Source organism: Apostichopus japonicus, chromosome 7 (genome assembly GCF_037975245.1).
Source record: "Apostichopus japonicus isolate 1M-3 chromosome 7, ASM3797524v1, whole genome shotgun sequence".
Classification (NCBI taxonomy): domain Eukaryota; kingdom Metazoa; phylum Echinodermata; class Holothuroidea; order Aspidochirotida; family Stichopodidae; genus Apostichopus; species Apostichopus japonicus.
The window spans coordinates 1,994,387-2,013,712 of NC_092567.1; the positions used below are offsets into that span (position 1 = coordinate 1,994,387).

The 19,326-nt window shown below is 37.9% G+C and overlaps 4 protein-coding genes across 6 annotated transcripts in view; 2 read left to right on the plus strand and 2 right to left on the minus strand.

Moving 5' to 3' along the window:
• The window catches only part of LOC139969980 (uncharacterized), a 121,977-nt gene that overhangs the window by 68,531 nt on the left and 34,120 nt on the right, over window positions 1–19,326 (minus strand). For both annotated transcript variants that reach the window (XM_071975478.1, XM_071975477.1), the window contains 2 exons: window positions 732–792; window positions 204–317 (listed from right to left, as the gene is read on the minus strand). In XM_071975478.1, coding sequence (XP_071831579.1) covers window positions 204–231 — 28 coding nt within the window. In that variant the 5' untranslated portion in view covers window positions 232–317; window positions 732–792. The remainder of the gene's footprint in view (window positions 1–203; window positions 318–731; window positions 793–19,326) is intronic.
• LOC139969993 (uncharacterized) overlaps window positions 1–19,326 on the plus strand; it is a 345,154-nt gene that overhangs the window by 36,489 nt on the left and 289,339 nt on the right. The window lies entirely within an intron of this gene.
• On the minus strand, window positions 4,284–7,395 carry LOC139969992 (uncharacterized). The gene is made up of 3 exons (XM_071975508.1): window positions 6,218–7,395; window positions 5,373–5,594; window positions 4,284–4,832 (listed from the first exon to the last, which is right to left on the minus strand). Exons 1-3 carry the CDS (start codon window positions 6,385–6,387, stop codon window positions 4,778–4,780), a joined length of 447 nt encoding a protein of 148 aa, XP_071831609.1. The 5' UTR covers window positions 6,388–7,395; the 3' UTR covers window positions 4,284–4,777.
• LOC139970288 (uncharacterized) lies at window positions 10,020–19,217 on the plus strand. 2 transcript variants are annotated; one of them, XM_071975967.1, is made up of 16 exons: window positions 10,020–10,326; window positions 11,173–11,598; window positions 12,198–12,297; window positions 12,504–12,722; window positions 12,991–13,107; window positions 13,406–13,576; window positions 14,113–14,249; window positions 14,536–14,644; window positions 14,846–14,947; window positions 15,070–15,250; window positions 15,764–15,856; window positions 16,036–16,113; window positions 16,400–16,466; window positions 16,879–16,953; window positions 17,236–17,417; window positions 17,990–19,217. In XM_071975967.1, the coding sequence occupies exons 4-16, from the start codon at window positions 12,645–12,647 to the stop codon at window positions 18,640–18,642; spliced, it is 2,043 nt and encodes a 680-aa protein (XP_071832068.1). In that variant the 5' UTR covers window positions 10,020–10,326; window positions 11,173–11,598; window positions 12,198–12,297; window positions 12,504–12,644; the 3' UTR covers window positions 18,643–19,217. The 2 variants fall into 2 exon arrangements, with proteins under 2 accessions (XP_071832068.1, XP_071832069.1); XM_071975968.1 differs by lacking the exons at window positions 10,020–10,326; window positions 11,173–11,598; window positions 12,198–12,297; window positions 12,504–12,722 and having other exon boundaries at window positions 12,778–13,107.

A 19,326-nucleotide genomic window follows, 5' to 3' on the forward strand; every position in this document is an offset into this window, starting at 1 on the left:
AATGTTACCACGTATGACTTCATGTGACGAACAATAAATTAGTGACACACATGGAAACACCTAAATCTTAATTGTTTATTCGTTATTGATATTACAATTTTGTTACTGTTCTCTGTGTTATTAAGACGACACAGGGGAGGGGGTTACATTTTTTACCAAAGAAAATAAAGATACGCAAATGGCAAAGTCAGAGTTAAAACTACCTTGAAGATCAGGATTCAGCTCCATCATCACGTGAGCTACTTCAGACAGTCTACGAAGCGTAAATGGGTCGTGTGAGTACAGCCCCTGACCGTCGTTTCCGAGAATCTATTTGTCTTTTTTTTTTAAATAATGAGCAAAATAGGGAATCTGAATAATTACATCATTACGTTAACCGTCAATATATGTACTGCATTGTTTTGATGTTGCATAAGGTTTGTTCAATATGTTGTTAATGAAAATGTGTTGGGAAAGAATATTTTATTCCTAGGAGGTGCAATGATTAGTACATGACAAGAGAAACCAAGACAATTTTCAGACCAACACCCCTATAATGCCTAACTCTATGCTACGTGTTACAATCATTAAAATTACTTAAGCGCAAATAATTTCATATTCCAAACAGTAATATCCATCAACCGAAATATTTCTTACAAGAAGGTTAACGAAGGTAACAAGGGTTAATCTTATGTTGAATTACCAATTCGTTGAACCTAAAGAGAAAAGTAAATCAACAGAAACTGACTTACGATTTGCCCTTCATGTCTTCATTGATCGTGTTGTTACGAGTCCATATGCAGATTTGTCCACCTGTCAATTGAATAGGAAAATTCCTGTAAATAGCCTTGTGTTAAAGGTCAAGTGACATGTAACAGATTCCTTTCAAACTTGCACACATTGAGAAGCTATATATCAAAACCCTATACTCCAAATTTGGAGTTCCACGATTGTTTCTTTGCTGTTTTAATTAAGTTTATAACCAAGCTCATACCGTAAGATAATGACGTCACGAGGGGAACTGCCAATGTTGACAAAACTAAATAGGCCTAATATGCTAACCGAGATCCAAGACGTAAACAATACGTCACGGACAGTAAACAAAATATCATATGAGAATGGGTGCACAACAGTACAAGAAAGTTTCGTGTTCGTCAAACACTGGATACAGCGATAGCTTAGTACCAGTGCACTCAGCCAGCCTAGCTGCCTAAGTAAAGATTGGCTTGGACCTTCGAGCGAATCTTATGTGTGCAGTGCGCAGTTCACTAGTTTAAGTTTCGTTTCCTATCGCCTATCCGCGCAACTTGGACTTGGAACACCAACAGCTCGCGGTCTAAAAGACAATGCCGTTCCTTCTCTATTTGGAGAAAGTATCTTCAAATCTCGAGGAGAGATAGAAACAAGTAGACCAGTAACTGCGAAGATGGATCGGAAAAGAGTAAGTTTATTTTCTGGCCTAGGCCTACTACAAGGACTAACTTAGTATTATTACTAACTTAGGCTTATTCTTATAATTTCGTTCAGTTAGTTAGGCCCTATATTAGGTATGGCGACGATATAGTTAGGCGTAGGCTAGGGCTAACTAAAGCATTTGATCAGTGGTACATCATGAAAAATCCAGAATAACAAGCATCACATGTTTACATGTCATTTTGCCCAATAATGTACTCCCACCTATCTTCATACTCAGAGTCAAGGCTCATATGTTGCACAGTAAATGACATCCTTATATTTTGCCATTTTTGGTGGTAGGGCTGCAATTTTTGTTACAAGAGAAAACACTTGTGACAGATGCTGCTTTCTTAAATGAACTTACATAACTTCCTTGTTATTTTCTTTCCCGATTTTCACTACTTAGATTAATCTAGAAGCTGTTCCCCAACCAACTGCAGTGAAAATACAAAGGCAGGATTCTGCAGAATGTACATCTCCATCTAAAGGTAGCATGATCTTATATACATGTGCTTGTAATTACCGAAAAACAGTTGGGAAATGGGGGAGGGGAGGGTGGTCACAGCCATTAAAGATTTAAGTAGTCAGTTTTGAGCGGGATACAAGGAATCTCCACCAGTAAACATCGAGGCATATATATATGGGGGGGGGGGGGCAAGCTACCCGACAAAAGGGAGGCAGCAGTATGACTCCCGAAAGGTCCCCATAAATAGGCATAAATAGAGTGACTGATGGGGGGGGGGGGGTGGGGGAGGAAATGTGGTGGAGAAATGTAAGCTAGGGTAATACAAGGAAGAATGGAAAACTTTCATACATCTATAGAGTATTCTACAGCAGAATTGAGTACAAGGGCCAACATTTTAGAAACAGTACTCGTTGAAAGCAAAATAGCAAATAAAACTGCACATCGGGGCCTGCTGACTAGGGGATAACATACATTGTATTTTATCCATCATATCCGCCTGCCTGACGAGAGTGCATGAGGAGGCTATACCTGATGGCTTCACAGGTAAATATATAGGCAACATCTATAGTTATGAGAGACGGGAGATAACATTGTAGTTATACTATATGAAACCAAGCTGAAGTCATTTGCAATGCTCATGGTGGAGGATATGCTCTCCTTGAGAAAAGATAAGTGAACCATCTAGGTGGCTGACCCCTGTCCAAGAGCAGCCTACTGTATGTATGTGGTATAATAATCGTTTATTCTAATTTTCAGTGAATGTAACACATGTAGAAGTTGCTGACTGGACCAACAGAGACAAGAACACCATCAAAGCAACCAGGGCCATCTCACAGTGGCGATGGTGGTCCGTCTGCTGCTGTGGCATCCTCATCGGGATACACCGAAAAAACCGCCAGGTAGTCCGGGCTACACTCCATCAGTTCACTCATCTGATGAATCTGAACATGACAAAGATGACGCTTCAAGGTAATTTTCAAGATTGATAGTAGATTAGTCTGGAAAATCAATGGAAGCTATCACTTTCTGGAAAGAGGACCATTATTAATTTTGACACCAACACTGTGGGGCAGTCTGGAATGTGTAGTGAGGCCATCAGTCTTTACTTCAATTAGCGTATAGATACTGTATCTGGTAGAGTTGTCACAGCGGTATGTGAACAAGAAATAAAGGCACAAACAAGTAGTTGGATTTAACAGAGTATATTATATCTTCACTTGGCTGGATATCTGCTACTGAATACAAATGATGAAAGTTGCATCTTATACACTCTTTTACCATGGATTACAAGGGGATGGGACAGGATGTTACTCTGTCCACATGTTTACTTTACTACATAAACAGTGGTTAAGCTACTGAGACAACGACCACACATCCTGCTGAAGATTACATAATCCATAATATTAGGTGCACATACAGGTGTAGGGTTTCTGTTGTAATCAATAAAAAAATATATTGGTATTGTTCAGGCACAAGTTGTCAGGTAAAATCTGACCCATGTATCCACACCAATCGAGGTGTATCAGCTGTGGCCTTAGTTGGGCATCCAAAGACTTGACTGACAAATGTGCATTGTGCCATGACTATTGACCGAAATGGAGTGATTGGAGTGCCTCTATCTAAATGGTATGTTTTTATGAACTATTATTATATGATTCTTCATATCTTTACTGTTCTACAGATTACGTATGGGAACTTTTTGACTGCTTGCACAACTTCTGCAGAAGTGGAACTCTGGGAGAGGAGTCTCCTGTTCCTGTCAGTGAAGAGCCACCACCACTTGCAAGCTCCTATGTTCATCCGAACAATGAGGATGCCATAAAACAACACCGAAGCAGATTTCAAAAGCTTTGCTGAAGTGGTTGATGGCCTCCCAATTTCTAATTTTGTTTCATTGTAGTGGGGAGCAGTCAACTCTGTGAATCGTCTGTTAACTGGATGTTTTGGCACAACTGCAGAGCAGTGTTAATTAACAGGTCGCTACCAGCCTTTAGGGAAGTTGCTAGTCTTACATTAAAGTTTTACTTACATCTGGTTTCCATTGTAACTAACTAAATAATAACATTGTATTTAAACAAAAGTTCCAATGACAAGTATTCCTCTCTAGAGAGCTTAGACTTCATAAATTTCAATTTCATGCTGACTTAATATTTGTTTGCGAATTTGGTGTTTCAAACATGTTGCCAATTTTTTGTTTTTCTTGGAATGAATTGACAGAAATTTGCTGTTTGTTCCCCGCAATGGGATAAAATGTATTTTTTTCACATCTATTATCAAGTAACCTTGATATTCCATGGATTAATGAAAAATTTCAGATTTATTTTCATTACACTTTTATTAAAATGAAAGCCTAAGCTCTCCAGATCCCATTGTGGTTTAGGCTACTTTATTCAAACTGTTCTTCTATTTTAGGCTAGTATATTTGACATTTCAATCATCCAGATTTTGTTAACAGGCTACTAGAAGTGACAGCTTTGCTTACAAGAGAGAACACATAAAAAAATAACTTGAGTTTTCATATTTATAACTGTTATGTACTTCCCAAACTTGAAGGGGTACTGAAGGCTTTTGAAAACTTCTGAACAGATATTGTATAATCATCGAGGTCAATCGAACAATGTAAAATTTCATCCAAGATTGTACCATGAACCACAAAAATGTATGCTGGAATTCCAAAATGTTCACCATTCAGCCACAAAACAGACAGGACTGTACCCTGTTTCTATAAAACTTTGCAGAAATGATACTTTGACTTGGCATACACAGTCCACATTCTCACAGTCTCGGTAATTTAAACCCTTTATGATGTTCAGATGGAAAAGCTTCTCGAATCCTCCTTACCGCATAGGATGGGAGAACAACACAAACCTCCTTCCCTTAAAACTGCCAGCACATCCGTACAAGTTGTCTGTATGCTGTGTGTCTGTATTTCCTGTAAAATAATCATATGAAAACCAGCTATGAAATATGAAGACACACAAAAGCTTGGTAGCCATCTGGGGACGTCAATTTTAAAATAAATCTTCATATGATTTCCAGAATTTTGCTTGGCCCCTAAATCTGCCTCCCCTAAAGTTAGCCTAGCTATGCCATTTATACAAACTGATCATTGTATCTCGGGGACTAAAATTTGTAAATGGATCATGCACAAGCACGGTGGACATTTTTTGTGTGGCATTTGGTTCCATGGCTCAGTGTAAATGACTACTATGTCAGTCAGCATGATAAGGGTTAACCTCAAGGACATTACACCAGTTTTTGTTTTTGGACAAAATGTCCTAATCAGAAGCAGGTTTTGAACATGGTGCACAAATTTTCTTGATCTAATCTATATCTTATTGTAATTCCCTTTCACAACGAAACAAAACTAAACTATGAATACAAGCACACCCTCTGTATTGTTACATCTTTCAACAGCAGGTCGGAGCAATGAATAAAGGTAAACAACATAAATAATGTATTCTCTACTTACTCTTGGATGCTGTTTTCCTGTGCACGTCCACCATACTGTTGACGGTACACGTAGTAGGCTGTCTGTAGCACCCATGAGTTCAGGCACACAGCTTCAAAACCTGGGTGTAAGGTGATGCATGCAGCACCTTCTTCATCCATCACAGTCCTTACTTGATCTATTTCGCTGCAGCATCTACACTCCCTTGCTGTAGGCATCACAGCACACTGGCCACAATGACACCTGTAAACAATACAAACCAGTTCAAATTATAAAGAGCCAATTTTCAATGACTTCATACCGGCCTCAATTATTTGGGCATACTAACAAGTCAAAATAGGAAAGGGGCACAACCTCTGAAGGGCAATTTACAAAATAAAACAGGCTGATGTTGCCTCGTTTCAAACTCTTTTTCCCACTTCTGAATCCATTCCCTAGATTCAGAAAATCTGGTTATGCCACTAGCTTAAGCGGAAATGACGAAAAGCTGGTGAGAGGTGCCACCCCCCCCTTTCCCTGATTTGTGGTAACTTTACTAATGTGCCACTACAGCTAGGAAGATTAATAATGGACCAACTCTGAATTTGTTGTGCACTCTTTCAATTGGCTCCTTCAATCTACTAACCAAATGATTTATGTCTGTGTGACATGTTCATGAGGCAGGTTCTGCCACAGCTTTTAAGGAAAATAGTAACTTCCTTAACGTAACTCGACCACACTCTCATGTTATTTTGCTGCCCCAGCAACAAATTTGGCTAGCTGAGAGTATGAGCAAAGTTAGGAAACATTTATCGGTTCTAGGCCTAACTAGTGACACAAGTCGCACAGCTATCCTATCTACTATATTACGCTGGGATTAACGTTACCATTGTGTTCCGTCAAGACGATCAATTTCGACATCGCTGTCCGATCCCGCTTCCATCTTTGCTGGTCTCCGGTTCGAACATGTAGGGAAAAACTTCCCACGATTGTCGACCATGTCCTCCATTTCCCGGCCTTCTTCGCTATTGCTATCTGAATACAATGCCACCGGCATCCATTTCGCGATATGTATAAGCTATGCTGTGTATGCGGTGCTGTGTATATATATATATATGTGCGTACTACAGTGCGTCTGTACCAACTGTATGTGGTAGCAATAAGCAGTTCCCTGCCACGATATCATGCACTTTCGACTTGGTAAATAAATGACGTCATTTGTTTTCGACTTTCCCTGAACGAGTCAATTTGACCGATTTTTGCGGAGTTTATGTTGCTTGATAGGAAGAAAATGCAAGGAATTTTTGAAAAAAGAAGTCATTAAATGTTTTGTACGATGTCTTATGTATCAATTTGTGATTTTTCATCTAAATCTCAATCTTAACTTTCTTGTAACAGACTGCTGAAAAAGGTAATATTTTTGAGAATTTTGAGATTTCTACATACTCAATACACTGCGCAGAATATATACATGTTGGCACTCTTCTGCGCTTCCCCCCGTGACGTCACTGAATCTATTACGTAATCGTACTTTTTACCGATTTCTACCCCTTTGGAGAAGGAAAATGATCGCGTTGTTGGGTTTTTCTTAACATAAGAATTGTTAAGTTTTAAATTATGTAAAGTCAAGTCTACGTGTCACTTGACCTTTAAGCAATGAGCTTCAACCACATAATAAAATTCCTTTGATTGTGTGCCGTATAAAGAAGTTGAAATTCTATGGTCAGTACACTTGCGACTGACATATATGCGAAAATGCTTATCACAATGCCAAACATCATCATGATAGTAATTGTGAAAACTAATTTAGTACAGCAACATGCCCGATATCATATGTACATGTACACTATAAAGGGTCATGTATGGGTCAATCCATGCCAAATCAACAGAGGCCTCCACCTCGACCCTCTCAGAATCGCTAGAAATTGAAATGGTGTCTTGCCATACTGTATGTCTCAAGAGGATGAAGTTGGGCCAAAAAAATGTTGAAGACCATTTGGTTGCTAGGATACGGCCCCGCCTAGCAACCAAATCCAGATTGCATTTTAAGAGCCCTAAATTCTTGTCATGTACCCCCCCCCCCTCCACAATTACACACACACGCATCCTCAACCCAACATCTAATACAGAGTCCAGATTTGGATCACAGTTGATGTTTGTGCTATGTGAAATACATGTTAAATGAGAGAAAAATTACAGACAATCTTCACAAATATAACATCATCAGTCATCTCCTCCTTGCCACTCAAATTGATAACCAACTTTCCAATTCAGTACAAAATACTGTAGGTCTCCTGTACAGATTTGATAAACTTTCTTGTTTATTCTCTACATCCAGTTCTGACTACTCTGTTGTACCTTTGCCAACCATACTTGTCTGTTGACACATCGATTACTCCATGATCGGGTGTTTTGTCATTAGCAGAGATTCATTTCAGTTGTAATTGATTCTTTTCTCTGAATCTCTTACGGTTGGCAGTCATTTTACTAAGAATTTCAGTCTGAAGAGTATACAATCTTCCACTTGCTGTGATTGGTGCAATAGAACATGGGAGTATAGAATCCACCAAACATCATCGCTTGATGGGCGAAACACAGGCCCTTTCTGTTCTGAATTGTGCATGAATTTAACCTTGGTGTCATTAAATGAATCAGAATTGTCTAAAATTATTCTAACCCACCAGTGGCCATCATAGACACAAGACACAGACTGTCCAAGCCTCAAATCATGAATTTCTTTTGGCGATACAGCTTCATTTTGCTCAGCTAATATATTTTATGTTGTTGTTTTTTTTCTTTGTATAAAGTGTCATGTACCATCAATGCTTGATTTAAACAATGCCCCACTTCATTGTGTATATACAGTAGTGATCTTACTTAACTAGTATTTGTGAAGTCTTTGATAAACAACAAGTAGCAAGATGAGATGTTGAAGTTAATCCTCTGGTGATATCTATTTTGCTTACAAAAAGTATACTCATTGCATGATGTTGCACAGATCGAATGAACGATTCAGTACTGTATCACACTTGATATCTATGAAGCAGTTAAAGGAGATTTCCTTACATAACTTTAAGCATTGCGGAGCATGGTATCATCAAAATGATAAAACAGCACAAGGAGAGACAGGGACTATTCACCCGGGGAAGTGGTGGGGAATGGGAACCCAAACCAATGTGTGGGGAGGAGGGGGGGGGCTACATACATGAGGACAATTTGAAGCAGAACATTACCATCCCAAATAATTTAGTATGTCCTGAATGTATGTGTTATGCAGTCTCTTTCAAGTAAAATTCAGTCACATACTGTATGTATACAAATCTGCATAGTGAACTATGGCCAGGAAGGGTGTCAGATTGAGGACAGTGTGTATTTATTTAGTGCCTCCTGTAAAATAACACTGTACTGATCATGTACACATGTACAGTACACACTGTTCATGTATGGACTGGTTCACATTCATTTTCTATTCTGATATAGGGGTGGGTAGAGGATGTGGGTGGGGAGGGGTGTGGCGGTTACATGCATACATACAATTTGAAGCAGATGTTTACCATACCAAATAATTCAGTATACCTTGAATGCATGTGTTATGCAGTCTCTTTGCATTAAAGGTCAATCACATACTGTATGTATACAAATCTGCATAGTGCACTATGGCCAGGAAGGGTGTCAGATTGTGGACAGTGTATATTTATTTAGTGCCTCCTGTAAAATAACACTATACTGACCATGTACACATGTACAGTATACACTGTACCTCTATGAACTGTTTCACATTCAATTTATATGCTGATAAAGGGTTAGTAGAGGATGTGGGTGTGTCGGTTACATACTGTACATACCGTAGTTTGAAGCAGATGTTTACCATACCAAATAATTCAGTAGGCTATGCCATGAATGAATGTGTTATGCAGTCTCTTTGCAGTAAAAGTCATCCACATACTGTATGTATATACAAATCTGCATAGTGCACTATGGGGAGGGTGCCATGGGGGGAGGGAGTCAGAGAGTATTAGACAGAACAGTTTTAATAATTACATTTCAATATTTTCTTATGTTGTTTAATATGGTCTCTTTGAAAGAAGATACAACGTTTCCACTGTTTTCCCTCGCAAGCATGTTTCTGTAGAGCTGATGTCACTCAAATACTTCCCTTACACTATTTAACTAAGTAAGGATGTTGCCCTTCTCCGTATGTAAAGTACTGATCAGAATTGAAATCTTAACCACGCTACATATTTGTTTGGTATCTCAGTACATTTCATTATCAAACTGTGTTTTGCTCTCACATGTCTCAAAAAACAATGTGTGCGTTTTAAATGTTAACTAACACCCCCTCCCTCCATTAGGTCTGGAACGTCTTGTATGTTTGCTTGATGATGTTAGTATTTACATACAATGCACTATGTAGGTGAGTACATGTCGTTTCCATAGTACAAAGTAAGCATATATTTCTCGATTGTGTTCTATTCAATTCCTTTATAGTTAAGATATGCTTTAACTTGAACTTTTCTGATAATCCTTAAACAACAAGGCTAAGATCTTTATTATTTATAACTTAAATTTGCTAAGCATGTCTTTTTGCTAAAAGTAGTAATTCTAGCTTTTCGCAGGTGATGATTGAGATTTCTAACATAGACTAACTTTATTACTAGTCTAGCATATAGCCTAAGTTTGGCCTTGCCTCACCCAGTTGGGACAAGTCGGTAACGGTAGTTAACACGACAAACGGTACGCAAAAGCCATGCATCAAAGCGTTCGTTAGGTTCGAACGAACAGTAGTGAATGACGTAGAAGTGTGACGTAGAATATGATCTAATCGCGGGAAAGCAGGCGGTACGTTAAATCCGCCGGCTGCTTCATCGTATTCGTAACAATCCGGTACAGTTTAATACCACGAATATATGCTCCAAGAAAGATTGTTAACGAATCACAGAAAATTCATCTACGTGATCAACTTGCGAAAATTGAACTCTCCATGGAAGGAACACTAGTAAGATGAACAGATCTGATTTGATTCTTTTCTAGCATTGCCTAACTCTAAGCTAGTAAATAAATGGGTTTCAATTTTAGGCCTAACAGGCGTAAGCCTAGTCAAATTTAGGCACGCCGTACAAACTCAATCTAGACCTAGCCCAGGCCAAACTTAGCAAAGGGTACACCAACGTCGTTACATGATAGGTCGGCTAGGTTTAAAACAATTAAGTGATCAAGTGCTTGCGAATTAAAATCAAGACCTGCTGTATACTGTAACAAAATAAGCCTGTTACAACCCTGCTTTCTTTTCAGTTATAGCTGTCAGTGTCAGTAGAAGGCATCCTGGATCCCCTGAATCCCATATATACATTTTGAAATTGGTGACAGAGGATATTTTCACAACCAAGTTCCCATGTTCTTTTAAATTTACACCATTTGTTTTTACACCACAAACCATTCAATAAACATTTATTTAGGTTCTTTTCCCTTGTAGGCATTGACAACTAATTACCCAGTATTGTCTGAACCAGCAGAGCTCTTTCATTTTAAAAATGATGTTTGTCACATCCTGCACATTGTAAGTGCTTCTTGCAATATTACTAAGATCAAGTATATTGTACACATATCGTCAAAATCATACAAAAAATACTCATGTACTGTACATCATTGAAACTACAGTGAATTTTGTATTCAAGTTAAAGAAAAAGGCCTGGTCAGTTCATGGCTCTTGCTGTATAGGCTATAGGATCAAGGGGTGCATAATAGGAATTTTACTTATATATTCATTACAAGGTTAGTTCCATAAAGTTTTATAGCATTTCAAATTCACTTGTTTCATATCAGTTTACATATTCCTTAATAGAAAAAATCGAGACGTTTAACAAAGGTTGAACTGGTTGGACGTCGAGTTGTAAGCACCCCAAGAAGGAGGAGACGCAGACCCAAGCCTTTCCATAATGTCTTTGGGACAGGGCATTTGAAAGCTGTTAGCTCTGAACCAGCTACCTCATCCCACCAAGACGACCTGCCTCGTCCCAGATACAGCCAGACTGGAAGGTACAGGGCTAAGAGGAAGTCCACGGAGAGTGCATGGGCCAGGGGCAGGGAAAGCATCCTAGATGCAATATTCAGGAACTATGAGATGCCAAATGGAGTAACCTGTACCTCTCGCGAATGCAGCAATCCTGTCACCTACAGATGCTTAGACTGTGGTCACAACACATACCTGTGCACAGAACATTGTATTGAGACTCATCAGCAAAAGCTTCATGTGCCTGAAATGTGGAAGGTGTGTATTCCAACATATATATGCTTCATTGTTGTTTAAAGAATAAGCAAGGTTAGAGAAACTTTTTGTCTTGCCTGATGTGATGTTAACACCATTGTTTTCATTTTTCATGGCATTTTGTACTATTTTCATGTTGTGGTTTCTTTCTATATTTTACGACCACGAAGTTAAGAATTGTTAAAGCAATATTCTAGTGGTTGGGTATAAACCACATCTTAATCGCATGCTTATTCTTAAAAATATGTACTTGTAGACTATTGTGAAGTATTGTCAATGCATCGGGTGGAGTGAGTTATGTTATTCGGGCATTTAACATCTGCCACAAACAATTCACTGATCAATGACCATATCTAGATATATATATATATATACATATATATATTTATTGTAGAAGATATTGAGATGACAGTCTCACCTATCAATGTGGAACATGTTTTTGAAAAGTGCAATTTTTTTGTGCATGGCAAATGTTTCTCCGAACTTCCACAAGAATGTTGTTCGTTGGTCAAACCCATCCATCCAACTGAAGTTCGGGCATGACTTTAAAATCAACAGTCTCAGAAATAAAATGTTAAGTAATTTTGTTTGTGTCATTGCAGGATGGTTGTTTCCACAGCACCTTCATTGAGCAGGATGTATGGAAAAGCCATCAGTGCAGCAGTGGAAATTTTAGGAATGTGTCAGTAGTTGATTCCAAAGGTAATTCTCCTCCATAACAGTGTATTAATTTTAATGAGATGAGTGAGCTCTACAAAGCAAATCATACTATTTTTGTTTGTCGTGATGACACAATTTATCCATATCAGATCATATCAAATTTGTACAGTTTTCTGTTCAAATATTTGGAAGAAATTTAGAAACAATTATATGGGAAAACTTTAATACGTTATTTTCTACCCTCACAGGGAGGCAACATACAGTTCCTGTGCTGTTTTGTTCATGTGAGAGCAATGCTGTCACACTAGTTCGACTCCACCTTTGGCCAGCTAGTCCAGTACGACCGATTGTGGCATTTTCCTGGGATTTGATGAAGTGGTTTTTACTTTATGTTTGTGGAGTGCCACGTTCCTGTAAGAAACCTGTGTCAAGCGCTTTCATGGCTATCTCCTCGTGGGTTGCAAAAACAAGGTTTGAAGTTACAAAGCAGTCCATCCTTTACTAATTGCTTTATTCTAAGTTTTGAAGTATGATTTCTTACCCTCAATCTGTTCTCTGTAATGTAGGTTTGCTGATGCTGTGTTCTTCATATGCCTCTCTTATATTTCATTTTATATAGAAGTTCATTCCAGTTTAATGGTTTGTGTTCCAATTTTGCTCACCAATTTCATAAATCTTTGATACGTTCATTATTTCCTCCTATTTGTTGATGTTGGTAATGTTTTTTTTAATTTTCAGGTGAAAGGCCTGTATACCATCATGGCCATGGACACTTTCTCTGAATTCCGGTTCATACAAGAACAAGTGGACAAGTTTTTAACACCTCGTAGTTCATGTCCTGCTTGTCCAATGGTGAGCAATCTGTAAGATGAATCTGTTTTTGCATGCTTGGTGAAAGATGCTAAAGTGTGCTAGGTATATATCATTTATATTACCATAACAGTTTTCTGAATGAATTTTCACAGAAGTTGGCACAGTTTAGTTAGTATGATTCACATGGGTAAACAAGCAGTCAATGTCCTCTTACTCCAATAAACTGTAACAGGTGATTTTATTTGCTTCCTTTATATGTCAAGCCTTCCACGAGGAGGTTTTATTAATGAATGAGTGCAGTCAGTGATTTGGTCACTTACTGTCTTGATTTTTACAGGTCAAAGGTAAATTGATTTTCAGCCTAGATGGTATATTTGGGCTGAAAAGATGGAAAAAGTCCGGGACAAGTGCCAATCCTCCACGCCATGGGACTGAGTTTTTCCTTAACCAAGTTGATGTTGACAACTTTGTGGAAAATCATGGAGTGAAGACTGGCAATAAGTCTCATGTATGTACTAATTTTACCTGCCATTTAATAGGTTTCATGTACGGAGGAATGTGTCACTGCGAGGGGCTGTAACTGCATCAATTAAAGTCATCACCTTACGAATATTTAAATTCCTCATTTGGTCAATTAGTATTTTTCTTCATTCATGGAAGCGAGATAACTTCATCTAAATTGTGATAATTGGAAGTTTTTATATGTTCCTGAGGAAACTATGCTTTATTTATTCAAGCAAATCCATCCAGGGGTCGCAACCACCTCCTATGATAGGAGTGGCAAATTCTGTAATGAATCTGTGGCCTGGTTGGTGTCATATAGGCAAAGGGCCCAATTTGTCGAGGGTCCAGATCTCTACTGTGCCCATAAAATCTGTCATCGTCATTTAAAAATGTTTAGCTCTTTTCCCCATGATAGTGCGGTGAAAACCCAAAGAAGGTGGTTGTCTACCTTCTCACCACAGATGTGCCCCTAGATGGATGAGTTCATTTGTGTGTATAGAATTAAAAACTAAATATTAAATGCAAATCCTTTCTTCGCAGGAATGCAGTTCATTTCAGGCAGGGGACCTTCTCCGCTCTAAGGTCAAGACTGCCCTTGTGGACGAGACAGGAGTTTTTGGAGCTGTCTGCAGGCATGAGGTCCCTCTGAAATTTTTCAGCTTAAAGTCTGGCGAGAAGTAAGCATCAAATTGACCTTGGTTTCATGTACTTTGGTTTTTCTACTTTTTATATTTGGCTATCCATATATATTCTTAGATTAAGTAAATTTCTTGAAAGAGTGCCAACTTCATAGTACAGTATATATTTGACATCACCAAACAACGGGTAAACAAATAGCAGGATGGATTATAAAATCTACTAAGCATACTGCAACAATACATCTGCTCAGTATATTGTATTGCCCTAAGAAATATTTACTTCCAGACCAGAAAGCAACAAAGTTTAATTATTTTCATTTTCCAGACTAGGAAATGCTGTGTTTCTCTTGAAGCATATCCTGAGCATGGTGGAGAAGGAGGTCAAACTCTTTGTCCTCTATGATATCGCCTGCAAGCTAGAGTCTCATCTCAAGGTATACCTTCCATCATTTCAATTTTACAAATGATTAAAACCAACCTGAACCGGCAAGTGCATTAAAGAAAGCCTACATTTGGTGTCACTACTGTACTTCTGGATGTTTTCCACCTTGGTGGTACATTTCTTTACACAAATTCTGGAAAATTGGGAAGCATGCAATAGTGTCATTTCTTTTTCTTCTTTTTTCAAAATCTAGATTGTCGATAACTCTGTTGCTGCAGATGACGAGCCAATACTGCCGAGAGTGACATTAGCAGTCCCAGCATTCCATGTTTACGGTCCCAAACCATCTTGCCAGGTAAAATTACTTCATGAAATTATAAATAATACTTACATGTGGAGCATCGTTAACATGCATTCATATGGGATGTTGAAACTGCAATCTTGACTACTGAGAATAATCTTCTTACATTATTACAGATGAAATACAGTCCAAGAAGAGTGAGTGGATTTGCCCTTAGTGATGGGGAGCAGGTAGAAAGGCTCTGGTCTTTCCTGAGAAGGTTTGCCTCCATTACTAAGGAAATGACCCCTTCAAACAGAGTTGATGCTCTGACTGATGCTCTCATACACTACAGACGCAGAATCATCCGCAACCTTCGTAAGTGCTGCATATCTTACGTATATCGTTTTGGTAATATTTCCAGTTCTGTACCAATTAGATAGCATTGCTGGTCTGGTATCATTTACACAACAAAGATAAATTACACATATAAGTAAATAGGTATGGTACACTTACCAAACTGATCACAACTATATATCTAAATAATATTTGCTAAGGGCAGGTGTATACAGGGGGTGGGGTTTCAGTTGAACCACCCCAGAGAGCCCAATGAGCCCTCTTTTTTTGCCAATAATCACAAACAAATACAGTCCCACACACACAAGCTAATTGTGTAAAAAAATTAAAAACGTGCACCAAATGCATATTTATGTTAAAACTCACTCTTCCATATTATGTCCAGGAACTTTTTTTGATATTTTCTTTTGATCACTTCCACAAGGCAGTACTAAGATTCACTTTGAAAACATTCTCCCATACCCACCTTCCTAAAAATATCCCATATATGCCATGGGTTAAATGAATGATGTTTTTCTTTGTTATAACTATTAGCTGACCTTCTTGTACACCGTTACAATAGAGCTGTCACTTCTTTAGAGGCGTCTGAGCAGGAGTTGAAGGATGCCACAAAATCCTGCCAGAAAGGTATGTCTTTTACATTTCTTCTTTAATTCATTCTCTATAAGTCTCTTTGGGGTTATTAGTGCAAAATACAATAATTCCATAGCACTATCAATGTAAGTTAAGCAATACTGTTTCACAGATCTATTTCTATACTGTCATATACCATCCTTCTATCATACTTGCATTCTCTTACCTCTTAGGGCAAAATGCCATCTCAGTCGAAGAGATACAACAATGGTCTTTGCAACAAGAATCTGAAAGACTTCCTCCAAGCTCCGGTAAGTCATGCATGGTTGTATGTGCATTTCATTATTGACACTACATCATTGGACCATAACAATGCCCCCCCCCCCCAACAACCAAAAATAACAAGGTAAGTATTGATATGGTAAAAGTGTATGTGTGTCTCACCCGATGAATGATTAAAGCCTATTAGTAACCTTCCCTTTATTTCCTTACATATACAGCTTCAGGTGTAGATCTATCAACTGGAGAGCAGTACGTTCACCCAATGAATGATTAAAGCCTATTAGTAACCTTCCCTTTATTTCCTTACACATACAGCTTCAGGTGTAGATCTTTCAACTGAGGAGCAGTACGTTCTGAAGCTGAAGGCTTTCTATGAAATGAGGTAAGAGAGACTCTACACTTGGCTTCAGATAAACAAAACTCTCAAATCTGATTTAAGTTTTATGCTAATCTGTAAGAAACCCCCTCCCCAACACCCACACACATGAAAAATTTACAATACATCACAATTGTAACTAACAATTGCACTTTTTATCTCCAATCTTCATACATCTGTTTTGACAGTAAATCATTGTAGACATAATCAATTGAAGTATTCAATATTTTGGTTTTTAATGTACCAGTTCGCAACTGCTCAAACAGGTTCAAATAATAATAATTAACAACATTTTGCATCATATACCCACTAATCAGCTGAAATGAAAATTTTGCAACAATACAGATGATCTATGAATAAAAGAAGATCAGAAAAGTGTTTCAGCACTGAAAACTCCTTCTTTTTTTTGTATTCACAGCAAAGAGATGGGGAACAGTGCATCACAGAATGGGATGTTGTTCCAGACACAGCTGCTCTTTCGAAGAATTAAACGGTGTGTGGATGTTTCATCAATGCTACAATTTATTTCAGCCAAATTTTCTTATATTTATGTTAGTGTTAGTATATTTCATTACAAAACCAGTGATACTTTAATTGTAGTCTGTATTACCCCAAATTATAGCACACTATAATTGCTTACAGTTTTCAAAAGTACTTTCCTGGAGGTCTTTATCTCCAAATTATTCTCAGAGACTCAGACATTCTAAACAAACACACAAGATGGCATTGTACATGAATATGTCATAACAAAACTTTTTAATTCTATTTGTTTTAGACTTGACGTGGAACTGCAAGTTTTTGAAGGGCAAAGGGGCCAACGATGGGGAGAAGGGTCACTTGAGTTCCTGAAAGCCCTTCAAACAATAGAAGATAGGAGCAGGAAAAGTGCTCTTTCCAAAATTCATACCATGTCAGTGGATCGGTGGTTCCTCATACAACTGAAGAAACGTTATGCAGGTAAAATGCTTATTAAAGCTTTGGTTAATATCTGATGAAATCTTATATCAGTATATAAGTATGACAAAATTCAGAAGCATAAAACCAGATAAATTGACAGTGACTTGCTTCAAACCAAACCTTATTATAAGGATCAAGTTTGATTTGCACGTGCAAAATATCTTAAACAAAAGACCTGCATGACTTGAACTTGGGGCCCTGAATACTGTAATGAATACTCACTTAAAATGGTTGCATGAAATTGAGATTCTATCCAAACAATACTAACTTGATAGTGAGTCACATACAATACATAGTTCAAACAGCATTTTAGCCAAACCTACATTTCATAAATGTCTGACAAAAAATAAATGAATTACGTTATTCCATCAATTTTTGGTTCCTTTTTCCTGGTTTGTTTTTTATATCAGTATCTCTGGCAACCTCACTGTTCCATAGAAAAACCAAATTTGTCAATGAATACACAAAAAAGAAAGGAACTGTCAAAAATGCAACTAATGAAAAACACAATGTACATTTGTTTTGTTTGTTAATGGTTGCTTCATTTTCTTACTTTCCATTTGCTTCTACAGATGGGCAAACAATTGCACAAAGGCTCTGCAAACAGATCTCAAGTGTTGGGAAAAAACTGAAAAGGGAGGTAGAGAAGTTCAATGCTGACATGGTTCACTTGGTGACCTCATCAAGCCATTTTCCTTCTGAGGTCACATTTCAGCAGGTGTGTGATGTGACATCATCTCTGTGGAACTGCCTGAGTGTTGATGCAGTTCAACAGTGTCATGTTCCCAGGCATGTTCGTAATCAGTTGGTTGACATTGTACACAAAGTCAACCACAGCAAAGATGAACTGAACCTGCTGAAGGAAGAAATGCTCCGCATGGTTACATTCTTCCAAGAAGAGCTTAGGCAAGTTCATGACAGGCTGAAGGAATTTGCGATTGGCACCGGTCAGCATTGTCTTCTGAAGCAGAAGTGCTCCATAACTTATACAAGCTTGGAGTACTGTCGAAAAAGTTTTGGTAGCATTATTGACTTGCCTCCATTGGACACCACTTTCAGTCCACTCAGCGAAGTGTATAGAATTAGGCAAGCCCAAATTATTGAAGAGCCGTTATTTGTTGACTTCGCTGTCAATGGTGTAGGAGGAATGGAAGAGGATATTAATATTTCAGATATAGAAGAAGGACAGGAAGGTGAGGGGGGAGAGGGGGCAGTAATGGTGTAGGGGAGGGGTTGGAAGGGGTTTTAGTAGAAGATATGACAGAACGAGTCCTAGTAGATGCTTTGGTTGACCTGTTAGGTGAAGTTCCATCATCAGATGAGGAGTTAAACACGTACGTTTTTTTTTTAACATGTTAATTTTTTTTTTTGACAAAAGAACATATTCCTTAAATGAAATTTCATTTTAATTCAGAATCATTTCAATGTCAACTGTGCTACAACTCATGAACAAGCAAATTGAACATTTTGAAGGACATCTGTCATGACTCATCAAAGACCACTGACCACTTACTGTCATAACAATCATATATCTTGTTGTAACAACCACAACTAGTTTTAACAAGATGATATTGAAATGGCATTTCCATCTATATGGATATGTGGACTTTTATTGTCTTTAGTATTAGTGTAATACCATCAGCATATCCATTTAAGATAACAGAGATTATGATGATAATTTTAAAGATTCGGCTTTTTTTTTAATGATATGTATCCGGGATTTTTCAATGAGATGGATGGGGAACTGGATGGTCAGTTAAGGTAACAATTATTTATCATGTGTTCACTTAATTTGACAAAATAATAGATATATATATATATATATAAACACACATATATATATATATATATAAACACACACACACACATATATATATATAAACACATATATATATATATATAAACACAT

What these genes read in the sequence shown, in the direction of transcription:
- LOC139969992 (XM_071975508.1), bottom strand. Translation starts at nt 6,387, where the DNA reads ATGCCGGTGGCATTGTATTCAGATAGCAATAGCGAAGAAGGCCGGGAA. An exon ending in CGTCTTGACGGAACACAATG is followed by an intron (nt 5,595 to 6,217) that starts GTAACGTTAATC and finishes TATTGTTTACAG; the next exon opens with GTGTCATTGTGGCCAGTGTG. An exon ending in CAGGAAAACAGCATCCAAGA is followed by an intron (nt 4,833 to 5,372) that starts GTAAGTAGAGAA and finishes ATTATTTTACAG; the next exon opens with GAAATACAGACACACAGCAT.
- LOC139970288 (XM_071975967.1), top strand. Translation starts at nt 12,645, where the DNA reads ATGTTTGTGGAGTGCCACGTTCCTGTAAGAAACCTGTGTCAAGCGCTT. An exon ending in CACAAAATCCTGCCAGAAAG is followed by an intron (nt 15,857 to 16,035) that starts GTATGTCTTTTA and finishes CTTACCTCTTAG; the next exon opens with GGCAAAATGCCATCTCAGTC. An exon ending in CTCTTTCGAAGAATTAAACG is followed by an intron (nt 16,954 to 17,235) that starts GTGTGTGGATGT and finishes TATTTGTTTTAG; the next exon opens with ACTTGACGTGGAACTGCAAG.